This window comes from Camellia sinensis, chromosome 1 (assembly GCF_055761805.1).
Source record: "Camellia sinensis isolate YWXY chromosome 1, ASM5576180v1, whole genome shotgun sequence".
Taxonomy (NCBI): Eukaryota; Viridiplantae; Streptophyta; class Magnoliopsida; order Ericales; family Theaceae; genus Camellia; species Camellia sinensis.
In genome coordinates, this window is record NC_138961.1 from 109,144,888 (window position 1) to 109,167,266 (window position 22,379).

General features: G+C 41.1%; 1 protein-coding gene across 1 annotated transcript; it reads right to left on the reverse strand.

Moving 5' to 3' along the window:
* Positions 1 to 2,970: 2,970 nt before the first annotated feature.
* Positions 2,971 to 8,503, reverse strand: LOC145816158 (uncharacterized). Its single transcript, XM_082912435.1, has 5 exons — positions 7,953 to 8,503; positions 6,713 to 7,834; positions 5,328 to 6,630; positions 3,923 to 5,278; positions 2,971 to 3,840 (listed from the first exon to the last, which is right to left on the reverse strand). The coding sequence occupies exons 1-5, from the start codon at positions 8,501 to 8,503 to the stop codon at positions 2,971 to 2,973; spliced, it is 5,202 nt and encodes a 1,733-aa protein (XP_082768561.1).
* Between the last annotated feature and the right edge of the window lie 13,876 nt (positions 8,504 to 22,379).

Sequence of the window (22,379 nt, forward strand, 5' to 3'; positions counted from 1 at the left end):
TCATGTATTAAAAATACACCAGCGTCGGAAGTCCACCATGGCCGGCGAAGCTTGATTACCTAGAACATAATCTGCCGTCGGAAAACCCAGCACCGCTAGCCAACTCATGCTATGCCAAACATGGCAGCCAACCAGCAGAACCCCAAAAATCCACCACGTTGCTCCAAAAAAAACTAGAACTAGCGCGTGGACTGTACATCTGTACCAAATCCTTCGGCATGGACGATGGTATAGCAACAATGGCAGCAAACCTGAACCAGAACACCATTAACATACACGCCGGCGAGCATGTGCCGAAACACAAAACCACCCAGCAAAAATCTGGGCTAAAAACACGACTGTCATGAGCATCCTGCACACTGCCGTAGAAGAACAGAGCTTGATCATCATCGCCGAAGCAAACTGAGACTAGCCCCACCTTCGCATGCATACAATAAATTAAACATGACCAGCCTCTAACATAATGACATCCAGCAGGTACAACACCAAGCTGCAGACCTACCGGTGACATAACCAGACGCCTCCGGGGAACTTCAACATCCTCAAACTAGCAGCTTACAAGAGAACAGTACCCACCATCGCACCATCTAACCCACCAACAAAGACCAAACCCCGTAAACACAGGCCTATAATGACCACAGTGAATCTGACCCTCGAGGGTCGACAGGTGCCATGGCTGACCGCATCTCAACATAGGCCATGTAGTTTCTAGAGAGAGAAAGTAGAGCCCAGAGACAACCAGAGAACTCCAAGAAACTTGAAATTCACTAACATAGATTAGCTCCACCCCTCAATGGGGCTTAACAGACCTGATTCATGCTCAATCCGCCCATAGATGGGGGTAAAGGAGCAAAGCAAACTGGTCAGAAATGCACCAGTACAACACTACTACCATGATACACCACCGGGGGGAGCATTCTCTCTCTAGAATCTAGAGAGAGAGGCTCTGCTTTCTTCCCCTTTGGTCCCATGTTGTTCTACATATTGTTATGTAACTGTTGTATTTGATATTATTCACTGGGCTATCGCTCACGCTCATTCATGTATTTGTAGGTGAGCCAAGGGAAGTCCAAACCCAGCCCCAGTGAAGTCTGCTAGAAACAACAGGAGTTTTGAGAGAGTCAGCCTTGTGCCTCGCGCATGAGACCATCCTTGCCCTTTTACTATGTACCTATGTTTTGTCTTGTTGGCAAGGACCTAGTGCATGTCTGTACATAGTCTGTTATAGGTTGACTCGTTTTGGACGATCCTGTCTGTAATGAATTTTGTGAAACCGTACTTTTGATGTGAGTTATTAACGTATCTGAGTATGGTTTGTTTGATGTGCATATAAGCACGGCTCTATGGACAAAGTTTTTAATTTTGCTTCCGTTTGGCCCCCATTAACTCTGTTAAAATACGTTTACAACAGTTTGAGGCCGTAGGTAATCTCATGATTACTGGCCGGTTATGTCCTTAACCCACGGGGGCGGGTTCGGGTCGTGACAAATATATTGAGTCATAAAGAAGAAGAAACAACAAGCACTCAGTATAGGACCTCCCCTCACTCGACCCACAAGAAAGGAGAGCTCTCCACTCAATGTAATATCTCCCATCACTCGGCCCACAAATCTCGTGCTCACTCATTCCAGCCAGCTGAACAATGTACTTGAGAATTCCATAAACCTACACAAAATATATATATATATAATATATGGCACATGTTAGAACATATATGTACTTCCTCCCCCCACTCAACCCACATTTACAATAGTATCTGTACTGGCTCACATCCCTCAACCCTCCCCTCATAGGCTCCAGATATTGTAAACATTTGGGGTCCATAATAGCTGATAGAATCTGAGAATAAAAACCATCTGCAAAACAGCACCCTTTGTTAGACAAAACACTCCATATCTGCTCACCATCACTCAACCCTCAATGTAGGATAACTCACACCACTCAAATTCCTTTCAACTGCAGTAGTTTTTTTTTTTTGGGTGAATAAGACATAAATTAAAGACAAAGGATATACAAGATTACAAGGGGAATACCCCAGGCCCTACAGCAACTATACAGGAAAAACAGAAACCCAGAAAAACCAAAAAGCTAACGCAAAGCGAAAACAAAACCCAAAAGAAACACACACTGTTCAGCAGCCATATCAAGAGAGATAGGGATAATGAACACTGCGAAGGACAGCTAAAAACCGAGACCAAAACAAACCCATAGCATCACAAAACAACGGCACCAAAACCGAGAAACAGGAACGGTGAACAAAAAACCCTGCTAGAGAATAGCCCAAAGCCGAGGGATGAACAGCCCCATAATAGCAAAACAAAATATAACCTGTGGACTACCTAATCCAAAACCAACAGTAAAGTAATAAAAACAAAGATAGGTCAAAGATGGACCATTTACTTCCTAGCACACCCCGCTAGGATAGGTAAAATAGCTAAGATGTTAAAACAGAAAAGAAAACAGCTTATATCCCTGATGAAACAACCAGCGGCGCATTCAGCAGCCAGCTTCAAGCCGAGTATCCCAAGAATCAAAACCAAGATGTAGACCTCCACTAGACCATATAGAACTTCCTGCCAGAATTGAGTAAACACATCCATTAGTGATCCTGAAAGATTCCAGTAAACAGATAACCACAATATATGTCTCACATCACTAAACCCTCAATAACCTCACATCACTCAGTTGGAATTTAGCACACAGTATATAAACTCTCATCACTCAACCCACACAGCAAAGCATTACTCCATAGCCTGCACATAAAACTTACAATATATATAAACATTAGATAAAACATTTATGAGAAGCTATTTCACTCAACCCACAATTCTGTCAGTTGTGAATTTTGGACTCACAACACTCAACCCACACTGATCCAAGCACTCCTCATTACTACACATGAAGAAAACAGTTAGAAAAGAAACACTCTGTTTGCTTACAATCACTCAACCCTCATATAGTGAACTCACATCACTCAGCAGCCCTCCCAGTGCCGAGAGCATGGGGCTTCAGGACAGTAGCAGGCAGATTCCAATGGTCAATGTACCAGTTATCACCTGCATTTCTAGGAACATTTGTGATAGACAACAATCTACCCCGAATCAGTTGGACAATTATTTTAACCACCACTTCTTCTGGCTTGAATTCTTTGTTGAAAATTCTGTTATTCCTTTCAAGCCAGATTATATAAACAGAGCACAACAATGACAATTTGATGATTATGGATCTTAATGATCTTCTCTTAGTCTCTCTAGTAGCAAAGGGAATAATGCCAGGCCACTGAAAATCAGGCCACTGCACATTACATTTAGCTTTAATTTCAGTCCAGATTTTAGTAGAGAAGACACACTCAAAAAAGAGGTGAGAATGAGTTTCAGTATCATGTTGGCAAAATGGGCAGGTTGGTGTAGGAGAGATGCCAAATAGCTGAAGCCTGTCACCAGTATTAAGTCTCTCCTGGACAGCCATCCAAACCACAAAACTAGCCCTAGGAATATGGTAAGCCCCCCAGATTAGTTTATGCCAAACAACTTTATCAAGCTTAAGCCTCCAATGATTCCAAACACCATTAATAGTAAATTTCCCATCGGAAAGAGACCAAGTAGGTTGATCATCCAGTAGAGGATTAGGTCTGCAACTAGTGGGGGTTGAAGAGATCAGCTCCCTTATTTCCCAAGAGTTGGGGACAGGCCACTTCCAAGAGCCCCCATCCATAATCTGATTGACCTTAGTCTCACTGTTAAGATTAGAGTCATACAAGATTCTGTCCCCAAATTTTTTTCCATAAAGGACCAAGAGGATGCCAATTATCGTACCATAAAAAAGTAGAGTCACCTCTACCTATTTTGTGGATAATAAGGGGAGAAATTTTATCTCTAAGAGCAAGGATCTTCCTCCAAACCCAAGAAGAGTTGTGGGGAACCTTTACTTTCCAGAAACTTCTGCCCTTAAGTAAATACGATTTAACCCATTGGCACCACATAGACATCTCCCCTCCAGAGAAGAGGAACCAAATATGCTTGGTTATGGCAGCCATGTTCCAAACCTCTAAAGATTTAAAACCAAGACCACCTTCATTTTTAGGCACACAAATCTTATCCCAAGCAATTTTGGCACTATGTTTCTTAAGATCTGTGCCCGACCAGAAAAAAGCTCTAAGGATACCCTCAATCTCTCTAATAACCCTCTTGGGGAGGATGAAAAGAGAGGACCAGTAAACCTGCATAGAAAAGAGAATGGTCTGGATAAGTTGAGCTCTTCCAGCATAAGAAAGAGCTTTATTTGTCCAGCTTTTAATACGATTTGTGATCCTATCAATGAGAATTTGACAATCCGAAGCCCTTAGCTTGGTTGTAATCAGTGGGACACCAAGGTATTTAACAGGAAGAGTACCCTCAGTAAACTGAACAATTTTGAGGATATCTTCTTTCAACCCCCCATTACAGCCAGAGAAATAAATGTTGCTTTTGCTGAAGCTAGGGGTAAGGCCTGAAAGAGAAGAGAACTCCTCCAGACCTTGCATGATTAAACTGACAGTAGGGATATCCCCACGACTGAAGATCATAAGATCATCAGCAAAGCAGAGATTGACAATCTTAGATTTCTCACATCTCCAATGGAACTTGAATTGAGGATGATTGGACTTTTCAGCAAAAATTCTAGCAAGGATTTCCATAGCCAGAACGAAAAGATAAGGAGACATAGGATCTCCCTGTCTAAGACCTCTAGCACCTTTAAAATAACCATGCAAGCTCCCATTAATGCAAACAGAGAAAGAAGGACTTGTCATACAAGCCTTGATCCAGGATATCATAATGGGCGGAAAAGCCATGGCTTTAAGGATATCAATGATAAACTCCCATCTCACACTATCGTAAGCTTTCATGATATCCACTTTCATCGCACACTTAGGGGTAGTGGAATTCTTGTGGTAACCCCTCAATATTTCTTGAGACAAGAAGATATTATCAGAAATTCTCCTACCCTGCACAAAGGCTGATTGCACAGGATCAATGAGGTCAGGTAAGACCTCTTTAATCCTATTTGCAATAATTTTAGCTATACATTTGTATATCGTATTACAACAAGAGATGGGTCTAAAGTCTCCCACTTTTACAGGGCTAGGAACTTTGGGGATAAGAGCTATGATTGTACTATTGACTTCGGAGAGAAGCTTCCCAGACTCAAAAAAAGTTCTAATGGCTTGGGTAACCTCTCTACCAACAATACCCCAAGATTTTTTGAAAAAGCCCGCAGGGTAACCATCAGGACCAGGGGCCTTGTTAGGTTTAAGAGACCAAAAAACTAATAATCTCCAGATCAGTCACTGGTCTAGCAAGGAGAGCAGATTGATCATTGGAGATCCTGGATTTGACAAGGGAATTTATTCTTTCAGTCCCATCATAATGGCCAGCAATAGGGGTACCAAACAAGTCAGAGTAAAAATTTGTGAAAGCATTTTGAATCTCTTCAGGCTTGTTAGATATACTCCCATCCTTTAACTCAATATTAAGAATTTTACCCCTATTGATATTACCCTTAATAGTCTTAAAAAAGAACTTGCTATTACAGTCCCCCAATTTCAGCCACTGAACCCTAGACTTTTGATGAGCCAAACTCTCTTCAACCATAGTCAGATCAACATACTGTTTGTAGAGAGTTCTCTCAAGTCTCTGAAGCGCAAGCTTACCAGGGTCCTTATCCAACTTCCATTGTACAGAATCCAATTCAGATTTAGTGGCCAACACTCTGGTAGAAATGTCACTGAATTCCTTTTTATTCATGGCCTTAAAAACAGGTTTCAGTTGTCTGAGTTTTTGACAAACTCTGAACATAGGAACTCCCAGAATATATTGATTCCACACTTTTGAAACAGCAGGGAGGAAGCCCTCATGATTTGACCAAAAGTCAAAAAACTTAAAAGGTTTCTTAAAGGAAGTAATGGCTTCAGACACAGTAACCACAGCAGGAGAATGATCAGAGATAGAGGAAGTAAGGAAAGTAGCACAAGAATTAGGGTACAGGTCAAGCCAAACCTCATTGACCAGAACCCTATCAATTTTTGTTGCAATGTACTGACCACTATCCCTTTTATTGGCCCAAGTGAATTGGCAACCACTATATGAGAGATCATCCAAACCAGAGTGGATAATACAAGAGTTGAACTCCTCCTTTTCAGGAGACCACACAGATGTACCCCCAAATTTCTCATATTGGTACCTGGTTGCATTAAAATCCCCTAGGAAGACCAGGGGGATTTTGGACTGAGACTGGGAAATTTGAACCATGTTACCAAAAAACTCTTTTCTAACAGCATGCTTATTTTCAGCATATACAAAGCAAGCTTTAAAAATAGAGTTATCACCCAAGACAAAAATTTCACACAAAATAAACTGGGTGGAAGATTCAATCAAGTGAATTTGACAAAAAGCAGGATCCCAACACACACAAATACGCCCAGTTTTAGTTGGTTGTGAGTTAGTCAAAAAGGACCAATTTAGAAAACAAGAGGAAAGAAGTGCCCTTTCGTTTGCAGCTTTTATTTTGGTCTCCAAAATGCCTAAGACTTTTATATCTTCATGTAACAAAAAATTTTTCACTTCCTTATGTCTAGAGGCATCATTGAAACCTCTAACATTCCATGATGCAATTTTAAAAGTCATAAGATAATCAACAAAAATAGTAACCCACAACCACTCAAAATAGAATTTACCTTTGCTTTTTCCTCTGGCTTTTGCTACCCTTGCCAGAGGAGTTACCTTTTGCAGCCGATTTCTGCTGGATTTGCTTTTGTGTAGGGCTTTTCATTGCCTGTGTTGCTTCCGCTAGACGTTCCACCTTAGTAATCAATTCAGTATCATGGGGAAGAGCAAGCCTTGTTATTGCCACTAGGTTTTTCTGGAGATTCTCCAAATCTGTAGTATTAGGGGAATTGGCCTCCCCACCAGGACTGGGTTCACTATCACTGGAAACGCCTTCTCTATGTGATTTCTCTACCAGGATTTGGGTATTATGGGCCTCCACCCCTTCTGGTGTGGTCTCAGTAGCACCCAATTGCCCCTCTGTCTCTTCATTCTGCACACCATGTTCTCCACCTTCAGGATCCCCCACCTTCCTCTTACCTTTTGCTGTAACTGTACTCCACCCAGGATCTGGATTCTCCTCAGTTTCCTTTTGGAGGTTGACTAACTTCTCAACCTGTGATTTAACACATCTGGTTGTATCATGCCCAAAAGCTACACAATGATCACATTTTGCTGGGAGACCCTGATATTCTACTTTAACTACAATTGTATCCCCTCCACAGCTAACATTAAACATAGCTGGTAGTGTAGATGATGCATCTATTTCAACACATACTCTGGCAAAGGAGACTCTACTACATTTCTCAGTGAGGTTGTCCATAAACAAAGGAACTCCCACAGCACTAGCTATGCGGCTAAGTCCATCACTGTCCCAGTATTCCATAGGCACATTAAAAAGTCTAACCCAAACAGGGACTTTGGTAGCTTTCTCCTTTGTAAGTTTCATCATCCTAGTCCACTGTTTTAGGATTAGGTTAAACCCCCCAACATACCATGGCCCACCCTCAAGAACCATTTTACAGCAGTCTGGATCTTCAAAGATGAAAAACCAGAAACCTTCCCCATTTGCTAAAATCTCCTTCAAACCCTTGCTTTTCCACATACTAAGAGCACTGTTCCTCATGTAATTGTAGGAAACGCTCTTATCCAGAAAATAGCCCACTAGGCATGAGTCCCATTTTCCAAGGGAGTAATGTCTAGGAGGTAGTTCAACACTAACATACCCCTCGTTATGAGTGGGAGGTACATACCTGAGAGGGATGGAAGATCTAGCAGATGGTGCAGCGACCTCGGCCCAAGTTTTTTGTCCTCTGCCCCCCCCCCCCCCCATGACCACGTCCCCCTCTCCCACCACGACCTTGTGGAAACCCCCCTCTTTGATTCAGAAATTCCTCATAGTCGTTATCAACCTCTGGGTTTCCCGAGTTCCCAATCGGATGCTCTTCTTTGTTAGACTCATCGGCTGTTGTACCCTTTTCTAACCCAATCGCAGGATCCGATGCTAGATTGTCACTAGCACCACGAGATCTAGCATCAACTCTGTTACGTGTAACAACGAGACTATCAGGAAGATTTTGAAGTACTAGGTTTCCTTCCTCTACAGATTCTGACCACCTAAGGTTTGGGGGGTCTGGAGTAAAGGCGATCCTCCCCTCGTTGGATGTCATAGGAGCCTTAAGCCTCGCTAGACGATCTGCAACTTCTTGAAATTTTTCTGCTGTAACCATAGATCCCAATTTCAGATCCGCTTGCCTCTTGGTTCCTCCTTTACGCGAAGCTTCAAGGGTTTGATCAGCCTCAAGATCACGATCCTTAGGACTACCCTCCATCGGATCCATGTTTTCTGAAGACAACACTTCAAACGAATTTTTCACAAAACCTAAAGCCTCAATAGGTTTGACCAACCCTAAAACTTCCATTTCAGTATTACTTACACGTGCACTAAGGGAGCATTCAGATTTGGTTAGAGCATTAACTCCGATCATCACTCAATGAGATATTGAAAACCCTAGAAACAAGGAGTTTCTAGAGAGGGCAGGTTCCAACAGGATTTTAGAGGGCAGGTTCCATTGTTCCAAATACCAGTTGTCACCTTTCACATTTTCCATAGAAAGGAGTCTACCCCTGACCATTTGGATGATAGAGTTAGTGACAACCTCTTCAGGTTTGAAAACCTTACTAAAGATTCTACTATTTCTCTCCATCCAAATGTGGTAGATAGTGAAGAGAAAAGAGAGCTTCAAAATCACAGATTTCAGAGATTTACCATTGATGGATTTAGTAGCAAACTCAACAAGTTCCAACCAGGGCAGAGAAGGCCAGTGGGAAATACATTTAGCTTGGATAACAGCCCAAATCCTAGAGGAATAGAGACACCCAAAGAACAAATGGGAGTGGTTCTCCTCAGGAGCACAACATAAAGGGCAGCTAGGGCTAGTAAGGAGACCAAAGATTTGGAGCCTGTCCCCGGTGTTAAGTCTCTCATGAATAGCCAGCCACACAATGAAACTAACCCTAGGGATAACAGGAGGACCCCAAATAAGATTAGACCAAGTAACCTTTGGGCCCTTGTCCCTCCAACATTCCCAAGCAGAGTGGACAGAAAAAGAGCCATCAGCAGTCAAGCTCCACACAGGAATATCAGGGGAATCAAGGGAAGGTTTAAGAGAAGGAGGAGTGGCAGCAATCCATTCCTGTATCTCCCAAGAGTTAGGAAAAGGCCAATTCCAAGAATCATTTGAGATAATAGAACTAACCTTAGAACTATCAGGAAGGTTGGTATCATACAAAATCCTAGAGGAAGCAGAAGCGAACCAAAGGGGTGCCAGTTATCATACTAGAGGAACACATTTCCTCCATTACCAAGTTTGAATTTGATAAGGGGGAAAATTAAATCCCTAAGTGACAAAAGTTTCCTCCAAACCCAGGAGGGATCACTGGGCACCTTAATACCCCAAAAACTCTTACCCTTAAGTAAGTAGGACTTAACCCATTGACACCACATGGAATATTCCCCACCCGAAAACAAGTACCAAACATGTTTGGCTATAGCCGCTTTATTCCAAACCTCCATATCCTTAAAACCAAGCCCACCCTCATCTTTTTTTTTTTGCAAATTTGCTTCCAAGCAATTTTAGCACTATGTTTTTTCAACTCCGTCCCAGACCAAAGGAAAGATCTGAGAAGATTTTCTATGTCGCGGATAACCCTCTTAGGGAGAATAAAAATGGAGGACCAATAAACTTGCATCGAAAAAAGAATAGACTGGATGAGTTGGGCTCTTCCAGCATAAGATAGCAATTTATTGGTCTAGCTTTTAATCCTTTTAGTCATCCTATCAACCAAAGTTTGGCAATCAGACGCTCTAAGCTTAGTGGTGATCAAAGGCACACCCAAGTATTTCACAGGGAGGGAGCCCTCAGTGAATTTGGCAATGTGCAAAATATTAGCTTTAAGCTCACTACTACACCCGGAAAAATAAATATTACTCTTACTAGGATTAGGAGTGAGACCGGACAATTTCCTGAATTCCTCCAAACCTTGCATGATTTGAGAATTGAACACTTAGATGACTTAGAAAACCTTAAATGACGTGCTTAAGTCAAACTAGTATCGATAATTACTCAGTAAATTCTCTATCTTTGAGGCTTTTTTTTTTTTTTTTTTTTTGGGTAAGTAAGTCATAAAATAAAGACAGTAAAATGTACAAGTTTACAAGGGGCATACCCCAGGTACGCCCTACAACAAATAATAGCCAAACAAAAAAAACAACATAAAACTACCACTGGATATCCTACAACATAAAACCACCCTCGCAAAAGCGAAAGAACTCCACTTTGCCCATATATCCTTTTTGTTCCCAAGTAAACTCCTACCATCAGAGATAATAGATGAAAACTTGGGGTGGATATATGGACAAATAAACAAAAACAAATCACAGACTCATAAAACATAACAGACAAACACACAATACAAATGTAACTAACTAAACACCCAACGAGGCCAATTGGAAATGATAAGTTCCCCCGCTTGCTCCTAGTCTCTACCTTGGATGAAAACATGGAATCCAATAAGCATCTCGCTTCTCATAGCATCCTAGCCACTCAACCAAAGCCATGACGAAGGAAAAGATCTATCCCATGAAAGATCCTGGCTGAGTCACATGAAACTTGCATAGTCTATCCACCCAAAAAAACTTGCATAGTCAATCACCATAATCAACGGTCTTGTGAAGTTTAGTGAAAAAACAATAGCCTCGCTGCAGGAAACCAATACATAGCCAACAAAACATGAGAGCAATCATCACATCCCCCAGTCCCTTCCTCGGTAGATCTTAAGCCTCAAACCCCACGGCAGTGTCCCCTTCACTCCATGTCAGGCGTGGCAATACAATCAATTAGGATGGGTCACATGAAGACAAGAAGCGACCAGAAAACCAGTAGCTATCCTCCCGCTCATCTCCCAGTCTCGAACTCGGCTAGTTATCAAACCACTAAACCCCATAGCAGTGACTCCCCAATCACTCTTGGCGGAGATGGTTCAAAACAACCCTCATATCGAGTCACATGAGGATCACACGATCAATCAACATGAAGTAACCAACTACAAAAAGTTCGCTGCATTGTGGCTAAACAAAAATATATGGGCACACCAATAAATTGAGACCCAACACAACTTGAACCCAAGAATAGGCCCAAAATGAACAAGACCACATGCACCATTAGAGGTGGCCCACGGACTGCCCACAAAATGCCAAGAAAAACAACACTCCAACAGTAGCCGGCCCCAAAACTAGATGACTCCATATCCAAAAGGTGGACCAAACCGTAAATATTTGAACCAAAACAATGGCTCATCAAACTCCATATACAGCACATATAGCTCCATTATAAAATAATCTGAATATAATACAAACTATTACCTGTATTGTAAAACCGTAGGCGAACTACAACCCACTTGATGCACTTCCCAAAGACATGCCATCATCAAGCACGTGGGCCACCAAGACTTTTCTGAAATATTTTCAATACAACTTTGAACTCACAAGGGGCCCCACCAACCATATCACCACGTCCCAAAATGGGCGGCAAAAAGCACAAATCAACCAAAAATATATATAAATATATGTAAAGTTGATATAGCTTTTACCATTCCCAACACACTTCAAGCACAGCATACAGGCCATATCACGCTACACAACATCCATAAAACCTCCACGCGCTATGACTTACGTGAGGCATACATCGTCCCCTTCAAAAACCTCAACCAACTGTAATACTGGTGTTGGGGATAGCTATACAACCTGAACCATTCACCAACCACCGGCGACAGCACCCACCATAAAATAAACCATGCTGCCGAACATCAACTAGATCAAGTCAGCCGGCCAACCTGACAACAACTGGTCCGACGTCGATGACGGCGCTACGTGAACATGACAGAGACGGCAACACCGACTTGCTTAAAAACCAATGAATCACCGCCAGCGATGGAGCTAACCCGTGACAAGAGATACTGTAGCAACGTTGTCAAGCAAACCCGACGACATCACAACCCAGAACTCATACAATCTTGGTACCCAAGAACCCCACCCAAACCAGCCAATAAATAGCCAAAATGAACAACTCATGAAATGGGATGGAGCGCCAGAAACACCCATCTCTCACAGCAAAGCCACCAAACTAGCTCACTCAAACTTAGACTCGAGTATTAGGGCCAAACATCTGGCCGAAACAGCACCAGAGCTTCATCTTCAGAGCAGCAACGAACCACAAAAATTTTCAAGCCTACCTAAATCTAGACAAATTAAGACCAGAAATAGTAACAACACAAAGCACCGTAAACCAGACAAAGAATCTGATAAGGGAATCTCATCACCACCGGGGTAAAACTCCTAAAGAGATCTTCACCGCCCAGCAACCACTCACGGACTGAAAAACTTCAGAATCTAGAGTATACCAAAACCAACATAACTCTATCTTTCTCTCACAGTCTCGGTTCCAGCCTCAAATAAACAACCGGAGTAACCACCGGAGCTATGAATCCAAGAGAAGGAACTGATGTGTGGGACAATAGAGAACCCAAGACCAGCCATACTGAACATGGCCGGACTGAAACAATAAGAACCCAGCAAATCTGCCGTAAAACTCCATCTGAAATATGGAGAGCAGATCACTCCACTTCTCTGTCGGAAATTTACATAACAGAAAACAAAACTCACTCACATCCAAGTTAATGGGTAGAGGAGATAAACAACTGGCCTGAAGTGCACCAGAGCATCAACACAATGAACTACCATAGGGGGGAGCTTTCTCTCTCTAGAATCTAGAGAGAGAGGCTCTGCTTTCTTCCCCTTTGCTCTCTCTCTGGAGTGGAGAAACTGTCTTTGAGGCTAAACAAGATTAGTTTGACTTAAACTTGGCCACTTAAGCTAATGGAACAATTAGGGTCCCAAGCTAATTAGTTCCTTGAACGAAAGAGAAAAGGATGGGGAAGCACAGAGAAAGTTAGAGGGGGACTTTTATCCTGAGAGCTAGAAGAAGAGAAAGTTAGAGAAAAGAAAGAGAAGTAGGAAAAAAATCATAGGGAATTCACATTCATCCTTTTGGAGTTGAGAATTGAACACTTAGGTGACTTGGAAAATCATAAATGAGGTGTTTAAGTTAAACTAATATCGTTCAGCTACAGTTACTCAGTAAATTCTCTTTCTCAGAGGCTAAACAAGATTAGTTTGAGTTAAACTTGGCCACTTAAACTAATGGAACAATTAGGGGCCCAAGCTAATTAGTTCCTAGAACAAAAGAGAGAAGGACGGTGAAGCACAGAGAAAGTTAGAGATAAACTTTTTTCTTGAGAGATAGAAGAGACAGTTAGAGAAAAGAAAGAGAAACAGGAAAAAAAATCATAGGGAATTCACATTCGTCCTTTTGGGCTTGAGAATTGAACAGTTGGGGAATTTGGAAAACCATAAATGCGGTGCTTATGTTTAACTAATATCGTTAAGTGGCAATTACTCAGTAAATTCTCTTTCTTAGATGCTAAGCAAGATTTGTTGGAGTTAAACTTGGCCACTTCAGCTATGGAACAGTGAGGGTCCCAAGCGAATTAGTTTCCTAGAACAAAAGATAGAAGGACGGAGAAGCACAGAGAAAGTTGGAGAGAAAACTATCTTCTTGAGAGCTAGACGAGAAAATTAAAAGAAAAGAAAGAGAAATAGGAAGACAATTAAAGGGAATTCAAATTCATCGTTTTAGACTTGAGAATTAAAACGATTAAGTGATTTCGAAAAACTTAAATGAGGTGTTTAATGTTAAACTACGATCGTTATGCGACAATGACTTAGTAAATTCTCTTGCTGAGAGGCTAAGCAAGATTAGTTTAAGTTAAACTTGGCCACTCGGGCAAATGAAACAATTAGGGGCGCAAGCTAATTTGTTCCCGGAACAAAAGAGAGAAGGATGGAGAGGCACAGAGAAAGATAGAAACTTTCTGCTTTGAGAGCCAGAAGAGAAAGTATAAGAGAAAAGAAAGAGGAATTGGAAGAAAGTCATGGGGAATTACTTACCCAAAAAAAAAGGCAAGGGGAATTCAAATTCATCCTTCTGGGCTTAAGAATTTAACACTTAAATGATTTAAGAAACCATAAAGGTGATGCTTATGTTAAACTGATATCGTTAAGCTACAAATATTCAGTAAATTCTATTGCTCAGTGGCTATGCAAGATTTGATTGAGTTAAACTTGGCCAGTTAAGCGAATGACACATTTACGGGACCCGAGCTATGTAGTTACTAAAACAGCACGGAGAAGCACAGATCTAGAGAGAAACATTTTTCTTGAGAGGTAGAAGACAAAGTTAGAGAAAATGAAAGAGAAATACGAAGAAAATTACAGAGAATTCAAATTGATCCTTTCGGACTTGAGAATTGAACACTTGGGTGATTTTGAAAACCTTAGATGAGATGGTTAAATTGAACTAATATCTTTAAGCTACAGTTACCCCGTAAATTCGTTTTCTTAGAGGGTAGGCAAGATTAGTTTGATTTCAACTTGGCCACTTAAGCTAATGAAACAATTAGGGGCTATTCACCCAAAAAAAAAAAAGAAATAATTAGGGGCCCAAGCTAATTAGTTCCTCGAACGACAGAGAGAAGGATGGAGAAGCACAGAGAAAGTCAGGGAGAAACTATCTTCTTGAGAGCTAGACAAGAAAGTTAGAGAAAAGAAAGAGAAATAGGAAGAAAATCAAACGGAACTCAAATTCAACCTTTTGGACTTGAGAATTGAACACTTAGGCGATTTCGAAAACCTTAAATGAGGTGCTTATGTTAAACTAATGTTGTTAAGTTACAATTACTCAGTAAGTTCTCTTTGTTAGAGGCTAAGCAAGATTAGTTCGATATAAACTTCGCCGCTTGAACAAATGAAACAATTAGGGGCCCAAGCTAATTAGTTCCTCGAACGAAAGAGAGAAGGATGGAGAAGCACAGAGAAAGTTAGAGAGAAACTATCTTCTTGAGAGCTAGACAAGAAAGTTAGAGAAAAAAAAAAAGAGAAATAGGAAGAAAATCAGGCGGAATTCAAATTCAACCTTTTGGACATGAGAATTGAACACTTAGGAGATTTCGAAAACCTCAAATGAGGTGTTTAAGTTAAACTAATGGTTGTTAAGATACAATTCTTGGGTGAATAAATTAAGTTACAATTACTCAGTAAATTCTCTTTGTTAGAGGCTAAGCAAGATTAGTTTGATTTAAACTTCGCCACTTGAACAAATGAAACAATTAGGCGGCCGAGGCTAATTAGTTTCTCGAACAAAAAAGAGAGAAGGATGGAGAAGCGCCAAGAAGTTAGAGAGAAACTTTTTTTTTTTTTTTTTTTTTTTTTTCAATTACAAGGGGAAGAAAGCAGAGCCTCTCTCTCTAGATTCTAGAGAGAGAATGCTCCCCCCGGTGGTGTATCATGGTTGTAGTGTTGTACTGGTGCATTTCTGACCAGTTTGCTTTGCTCCTTTACCCCCATCTGTGGGCGGATTGAGCATGAATCAAGTCTGTTAAGCCCCATTGAGGGGTGGTGCTGATCTATCTTCGTGAATTTCAAGTTTCTTGGAGTTCTCTGGTTGTCTCTGGGCTTTACTTTCTCTCTCTACAAACTAGATGGCCTATGTTGAGATGCGGTCAGCCATGGCACCTGTCGGCCCTCGAGGGTCAGATTCACCGTGGTCATTATAGGCCTGTGTTTACGGGGTCTGGTCTTTGTTGGTGGGTTAGATGGTGCGATGGTGGGTACTGTTCTCTTGTAAGCTGCTAGTTTGAGGATGTTGAAGTTCCCTGGAGGCGTCTGGGTATGTCACCGGTAGGTCTGCAGCTTGGTGTTGTACCTGCTGGATGTCTTTATGCTAGAGGCTAGTCATGTTTAATGATTATTGTATGCATGCGAAGGGGGGCTAGTCTCAGTTTGCTTCGGCGATGATGATCAAGCTCTGTTCTTCTACGGCGGTGTGCAGGATGCTCATGACAGTCGTGTTTTTAGCCCAGATTTTTTCTGGGTGGTTTTGTGTTTTTTGGCACATGCTCGCCGGCGTGTATGTTAATGGTGTTCTGGTTCAGGGTTGCTGCCATTGCTGCTATATTTTGGAGCAACGTGGTGGATTTTTGGGGTTCTGCGGGTTGGCTGCCATGTTTGGCATACATGAGTTGGCTAGCGATGCTGGGTTTTCCGACGGCAGACTCATGTTCTAGGTAATCAAGCTTCGCCGGCCATGGTGGACTTCCGATGCTGGTGTATTTTTAATACGTGAGCTACGAAGGAGTTGAAGTGGGTTTCACGAGTTTTGGGCGCGTGGGATTCATTAACAAATGTAGCTGGGTGCTTTCATAGGCTCTACATCACCTATGTATGATGTGTTTTGACGTGTGATGAGTGATGTTGTAATGTTGCTGTGTAGCAGGTTGCACCACGTGGGTGGAGGGTGGGTCTTCTCCCGCCAAGGGGTTTTGAATTCTGGGATGGTGGGTATGCTTTTGGCCCACGGTTTTTGGGTAAACCAGTAATGGTTTTGAATTGTTATATTGGCTGGCAGCGCTGTAATGAAGTGTATGGTCCATCTTTTGATTTACGGTGGGCCCACGGGGCCAATAGTGCTAACTTGTTTTGTGGGTTTTTACCACGTTGGTAAAATTGTCCATATATCATTCCCCAATACCTATCTATTATTTTTATGGTAGAGGGTATTTGGAGATTAAAATGATATATGGACAATTTTTGATTTTTTATTATTATTGTGTTTGTTAGGTACCCGATTTTTTGCCCATATATTCACCTCAAGTTCCCTTCTATTATCTCTGACGGTAGGGGTTACTTTGAGGACAAAAAGAATATATGGGCAAAGTTGGGTTATTGTGTTTTAGTTTTAATTTCTTGTTTACCCCCTTTCTTAGGGGTGTCGTGGTAGTTTTTTGTTGGTTATATATGTTTTTATTTGTTGTTTGGGCGTGCCTGGGGTATGCCCCTTGTAAACTTGTAAATTTCACTGTTTTTATTTTATTACTTACTTACCCAAAAAAAAAAAAACTTTTTTTTTTTAGAGCTAGAGGAGACAGTTCGAGAAAAGAAACAGAAAGAGGAAGAAAATCAATGGGAATTCAAATTCATCCTTTTGGATTTGAGAATTTTTTTTTTTTTTTTGGGTGAATAAGAAATAAATAAACAGGAAAATTTACACAAATACAAGGGGCATCCCCCAGGCCCTAGCACAAACTACAACAATGACACCCAAACCGAAAAGAAACAAAACTTACCAACCCACTAGACCGGGAACACACGCAGCCAATACAACTAAGCAGAACATAATAATTGTTCAAAACCCATGTCCCCACAACAGACAGGGTCTTGCACAAATACAACACCAGCCCAGCAGTTGCACCGAACTGGGGTAGTACAAGGACCAACATGAAGACCAACAAAACACCAGCCCAGTACTTAGTCTCAAACAAGGCCAGAACTAAAGACAAAACAGCCCACAGAGGGGACAAAATTATGGAATACAAAATTACAAACACACTATACGGGTATATGTACAGACAGAAATGAAAACATCTTTTGAACCCACTGAGATGCCTAGGCAAGGGGCAACTTGCAGCCATCACCAAAGAGCATATCCACATAGCGTACAACGTCAAATAGGGACGCTGGCTGCCGTCACCGTCACACCACCAGGCAATACCAGGCACAGATTGCTGCCAACGCCCAAAAGCAGTCACCAACAGCAGGCTACTTGCAGCCACAGCCCAATAACAAGCCCAACAACAATCCGAAAGAAACTGCCAGGAGCAATCCCACCTTACAAGTTGCTGCTTAACCTGTTCAACAGATAATAGAAAGGAGTTTCCATAACAATATATTGAGTCATAAAGAAGAAGAAACAACAAGCACTCAGTATAGGACCTCCCCTCACTCGACCCACAAGAAAGGAGAGCTCTCCACTCAATGTAATATCTCCCATCACTCGGCCCACAAATCTCGTGCTCACTCATTCCAGCCAGCTGAACAATGTACTTGAGAATTCCATAAACCTGCACAAAATATATATATATATATATATAATATATGGCACATGTTAGAACATATATGTACTTCCTCCCCCCACTCAACCCACATTTACAATAGTATCTGTACTGGCTCGCATCCCTCAACCCTCCCCTCATAGGCTCCAGATATTTTGTAAACATTTGGGGTCCATAATAGCTGATAGAATCTGAGAATAAAAACCATCTGCAAAACAGCACCCTTTGTTAGACAAAACACTCCATATCTGCTCACCATCACTCAACCCTCAATGTAGGATAACTCACACCACTCAAATTCCTTTCAACTGCAGTAGTTTGGGATTGCAACAGGATTTTAGAGGGCAGGTTCCATTGTTCCAAATACCAGTTGTCACCTTTCACATTTTCCATAGAAAGGAGTCTACCCCTGACCATTTGGATGATAGAGTTAGTGACAACCTCTTCAGGTTTGAAAACCTTACTAAAGATTCTACTATTTCTCTCCATCCAAATGTGGTAGATAGTGCAGAGAAAAGAGAGCTTCAAAATCACAGATTTCAGAGATTTACCATTGATGGATTTAGTAGCAAACTCAACAAGTTCCGACCAGGGCAGAGAAGGCCAGTGGGAATTACATTTAGCTTGGATAACAGCCCAAATCCTAGAGGAATAGAGACACCCAAAGAACAAATGGGAGTGGTTCTCCTCAGGAGCACAACATAAAGGGCAGCTAGGGCTAGTAAGGAGACCAAAGATTTGGAGCCTGTCCCCGGTGTTAAGTCTCTCATGAATAGCCAGCCACACAATGAAACTAACCCTAGGGATAACAGGAGGACCCAAAATAAGATTAGACCAAGTAACCTTTGGGCCCTTGTCCCTCCAACATTCCCAAGCAGAGTGGATAGAAAAAGAGCTATCAGCAGTCAAGCTCCACACAGGAATATTAGGGGAATCAAGGGAAGGTTTAAGAGAAGGAGGAGTGGCAGCAATCCATTCCTGTATCTCCCAAGAGTTAGGAAAAGGCCAATTCCAAGAATCATTTGAGATAATAGAACTAACCTTAGAACTATCAGGAAGGTTGGTATCATACAAAATCCTAGGACCATACCGAAGCAGAAGCGAACCAAAGGGGTGCCAGTTATCATACTAGAGGAACACATTTCCTCCATTACCAAGTTTGAATTTGATAAGGGGGAAAATTAAATCCCTAAGTGACAAAAGTTTCCTCCAAACCCAGGAGGGATCACTGGGCACCTTAATACCCCAAAAACTCTTACCCTTAAGTAAGTAGGACTTAACCCATTGACACCACATGGAATATTCCCCACCCGAAAACAAGTACCAAACATGTTTGGCTATAGCCGCTTTATTCCAAACCTCCATATCCTTAAAACCAAGCCCACCCTCATCTTTTTTTTGCAAATTTGCTTCCAAGCAATTTTAGCACTATGTTTTTTCAGCTCCGTCCCAGACCAAAGGAAAGATCTGAGAAGATTTTCTATGTCGCGGATAACCCTCTTAGGGAGAATAAAAATGGAGGACCAATAAACTTGCATCGAAAAAAGAATAGACTGGATGAGTTGGGCTCTTCCAGCATAAGATAGCAATTTATTGGTCCAGCTTTTAATCCTTTTAGTCATCCTATCAACCAAAGTTTGGCAATCAGACGCTCTAAGCTTAGTGGTGATCAAAGGCACACCCAAGTATTTCACAGGGAGGGAGCCCTCAGTGAATTTGGCAATGTGCAAAATATTAGCTTTAAGCTCACTACTACACCTGGAAAAATAAATATTACTCTTACTAGGATTAGGAGTGAGACTGGACAATTTCCCGAATTCCTCCAAACCTTGCATGATTTGAGAATTGAACACTTAGGTGACTTAGAAAACCTTAAATGACGTGCTTAAGTCAAACTAGTATCGATAATTACTCAGTAAATTCTCTATCTTTGAGGCTAAACAAGATTAGTTTGACTTAAACTTGGCCACTTAAGCTAATGGAACAATTAGGGTCCCAAGCTAATTAGTTCCTTGAACGAAAGAGAGAAGGATGGGGAAGCACAGAGAAAGTTAGAGGGGGACTTTTATCCTGAGAGCTAGAAGAAGAGAAAGTTAGAGAAAAGAGAGAGAAGTAGGAAGAAAATCATAGGGAATTCACATTCATCCTTTTGGAGTTGAGAATTGAACACTTAGGTGACTTGGAAAATCATAAATGAGGTGTTTAAGTTAAACTAATATCGTTCAGCTACAGTTACTCAGTAAATTCTCTTTCTCAGAGGCTAAGCAAGATTAGTTTGAGTTAAACTTGGCCACTTAAACTAATGGAACAATTAGGGGCCCAACCTAATTAGTTCCTAGAACAAAAGAGAGAAGGACGGTGAAGCACAGAGAAAGTTAGAGATAAACTTTTTTCTTGAGAGATATAGAAGAGACAGTTAGAGAAAAGAAAGAGAAACGGGAAAAAAAATCATAGGGAATTCACATTCGTCCTTTTGGGCTTGAGAATTGAACAGTTGGGGAATTTGGAAAACCTTAAATGCGGTGCTTATGTTTAACTAATATCGTTAAGTGGCAATTACTCAGTAAATTCTCTTTCTTAGATGCTAAGCAAGATTTGTTGGAGTTAAACTTGGCCACTTAAGCTATGGAACAGTGAGGGTCCCAAGCGAATTAGTTTCTTAGAACAAAAGATAGAAGGATGGAGAAGCACAGTGAAAGTTGGAGAGAAAACTATCTTCTTGAGAGCTAGACGAGAAAATTAAAAGAAAAGAAAGAGAAATAGGAAGACAATTAAAGGGAATTCAAATTCATCGTTTTAGACTTGAGAATTAAAACGATTAAGTGATTTCGAAAAACTTAAATGAGGTGTTTAATGTTAAACTACGACCGTTATGCGACAATGACTCAGTAAATTCTCTTGCTGAGAGGCTAAGCAAGATTAGTTTAAGTTAAACTTGGCCACTCGGGCAAATGAAACAATTAGGGGCGCAAGCTAATTTGTTCCCAGAACAAAAGAGAGAAGGATGGAGAGGCACAGAGAAAGATAGAAACTTTCTGCTTTGAGAGCTAGAAGAGAAAGTATAAGAGAAAAGAAAGAGGAATTGGAAGAAAGTCAACGGGAATTCAAATTCATCCTTCTGGGCTTAAGAATTTAACACTTAAATGATTTAAGAAACCATAAAGGTGATGCTTATGTTAAACTGATATCGTTAAGCTACAAATATTCAGTAAATTCTATTGCTCAGTGGCTATGCAAGATTAGATTGAGTTAAACTTGGCCAGTTAAGCGAATGACACATTTACGGGACCCGAGCTATGTAGTTACTAGAACAGAACGGAGAAGCACGGAGAAGCACAGATAACGTTAGAGAGAAACATTTTTCTTGAGAGGTAGAAGACAAAGTTAGAGAAAATGAAAGAGAAATACGAAGAAAATTACAGGGTATTCAAATTGATCCTTTCGGACTTGAGGATTGAACACTTGGGTGATTTTGAAAACCTCAGATGAGATGGTTAAATTGAACTAATATCTTTAAGCTACAGTTACCCCGTAAATTCGTTTTCTTAGAGGGTAGGCAAGATTAGTTTGATTTCAACTTGGCCACTTAAGCTAATGAAACAATTAGGGGCTATTCACCCAAAAAAAAAAAGAAACAATTAGGGGCCCAAGCTAATTAGTTCCTCGAACGACAGAGAGAAGGATGGAGAAGCACAGAGAAAGTCAGGGAGAAACTATCTTCTTGAGAGCTAGACAAGAAAGTTAGAGAAAAGAAAGAGAAATAGGAAGAAAATCAAACGGACCTCAAATTCAACCTTTTGGACTTGAGAATTGAACACTTAGGCGATTTCGAAAACCTTAAATGAGGTGCTTATGTTAAACTAATGTCGTTAAGTTACAATTACTCAGTAAGTTCTCTTTGTTAGAGGCTACGCAAGATTAGTTCGATATAAACTTCGCCGCTTGAACAAATGAAACAATTAGGGGCCCAAGCTAATTAGTTCCTCGAACGAAAGAGAGAAGGATGGAGAAGCACAGAGAAAGTTAGAGAGAAACTATTTTCTTGAGAGCTAGACAAGAAAGTTAGAGAAAAAAAAAAAGAGAAATAGGAAGAAAATCAGGCGGAATTCAAATTCAACCTTTTGGACATGAGAATTGAACACTTAGGAGATTTCGAAAACCTCAAATGAGGTGTTTAAGTTAAACTAATGGTTGTTAAGATACAATTCTTGGGTGAATAAATTAAGTTACAAT

Excerpts from the sequence above, each read along its gene's own strand:
- LOC145816158 (XM_082912435.1), bottom strand. The coding sequence starts at position 8,503 with ATGGAAGTTTTAGGGTTGGTCAAACCTATTGAGGCTTTAGGTTTTGTG. Across the intron at positions 7,835-7,952 it reads TTTCTGAATCAAAGAGGGGG|GTATGTACCTCCCACTCATA; the intron begins GTTTCCACAAGG and ends CATCCCTCTCAG. Across the intron at positions 3,841-3,922 it reads GAAGTTTCTGGAAAGTAAAG|GTAGAGGTGACTCTACTTTT; the intron begins GTTCCCCACAAC and ends TCCACAAAATAG.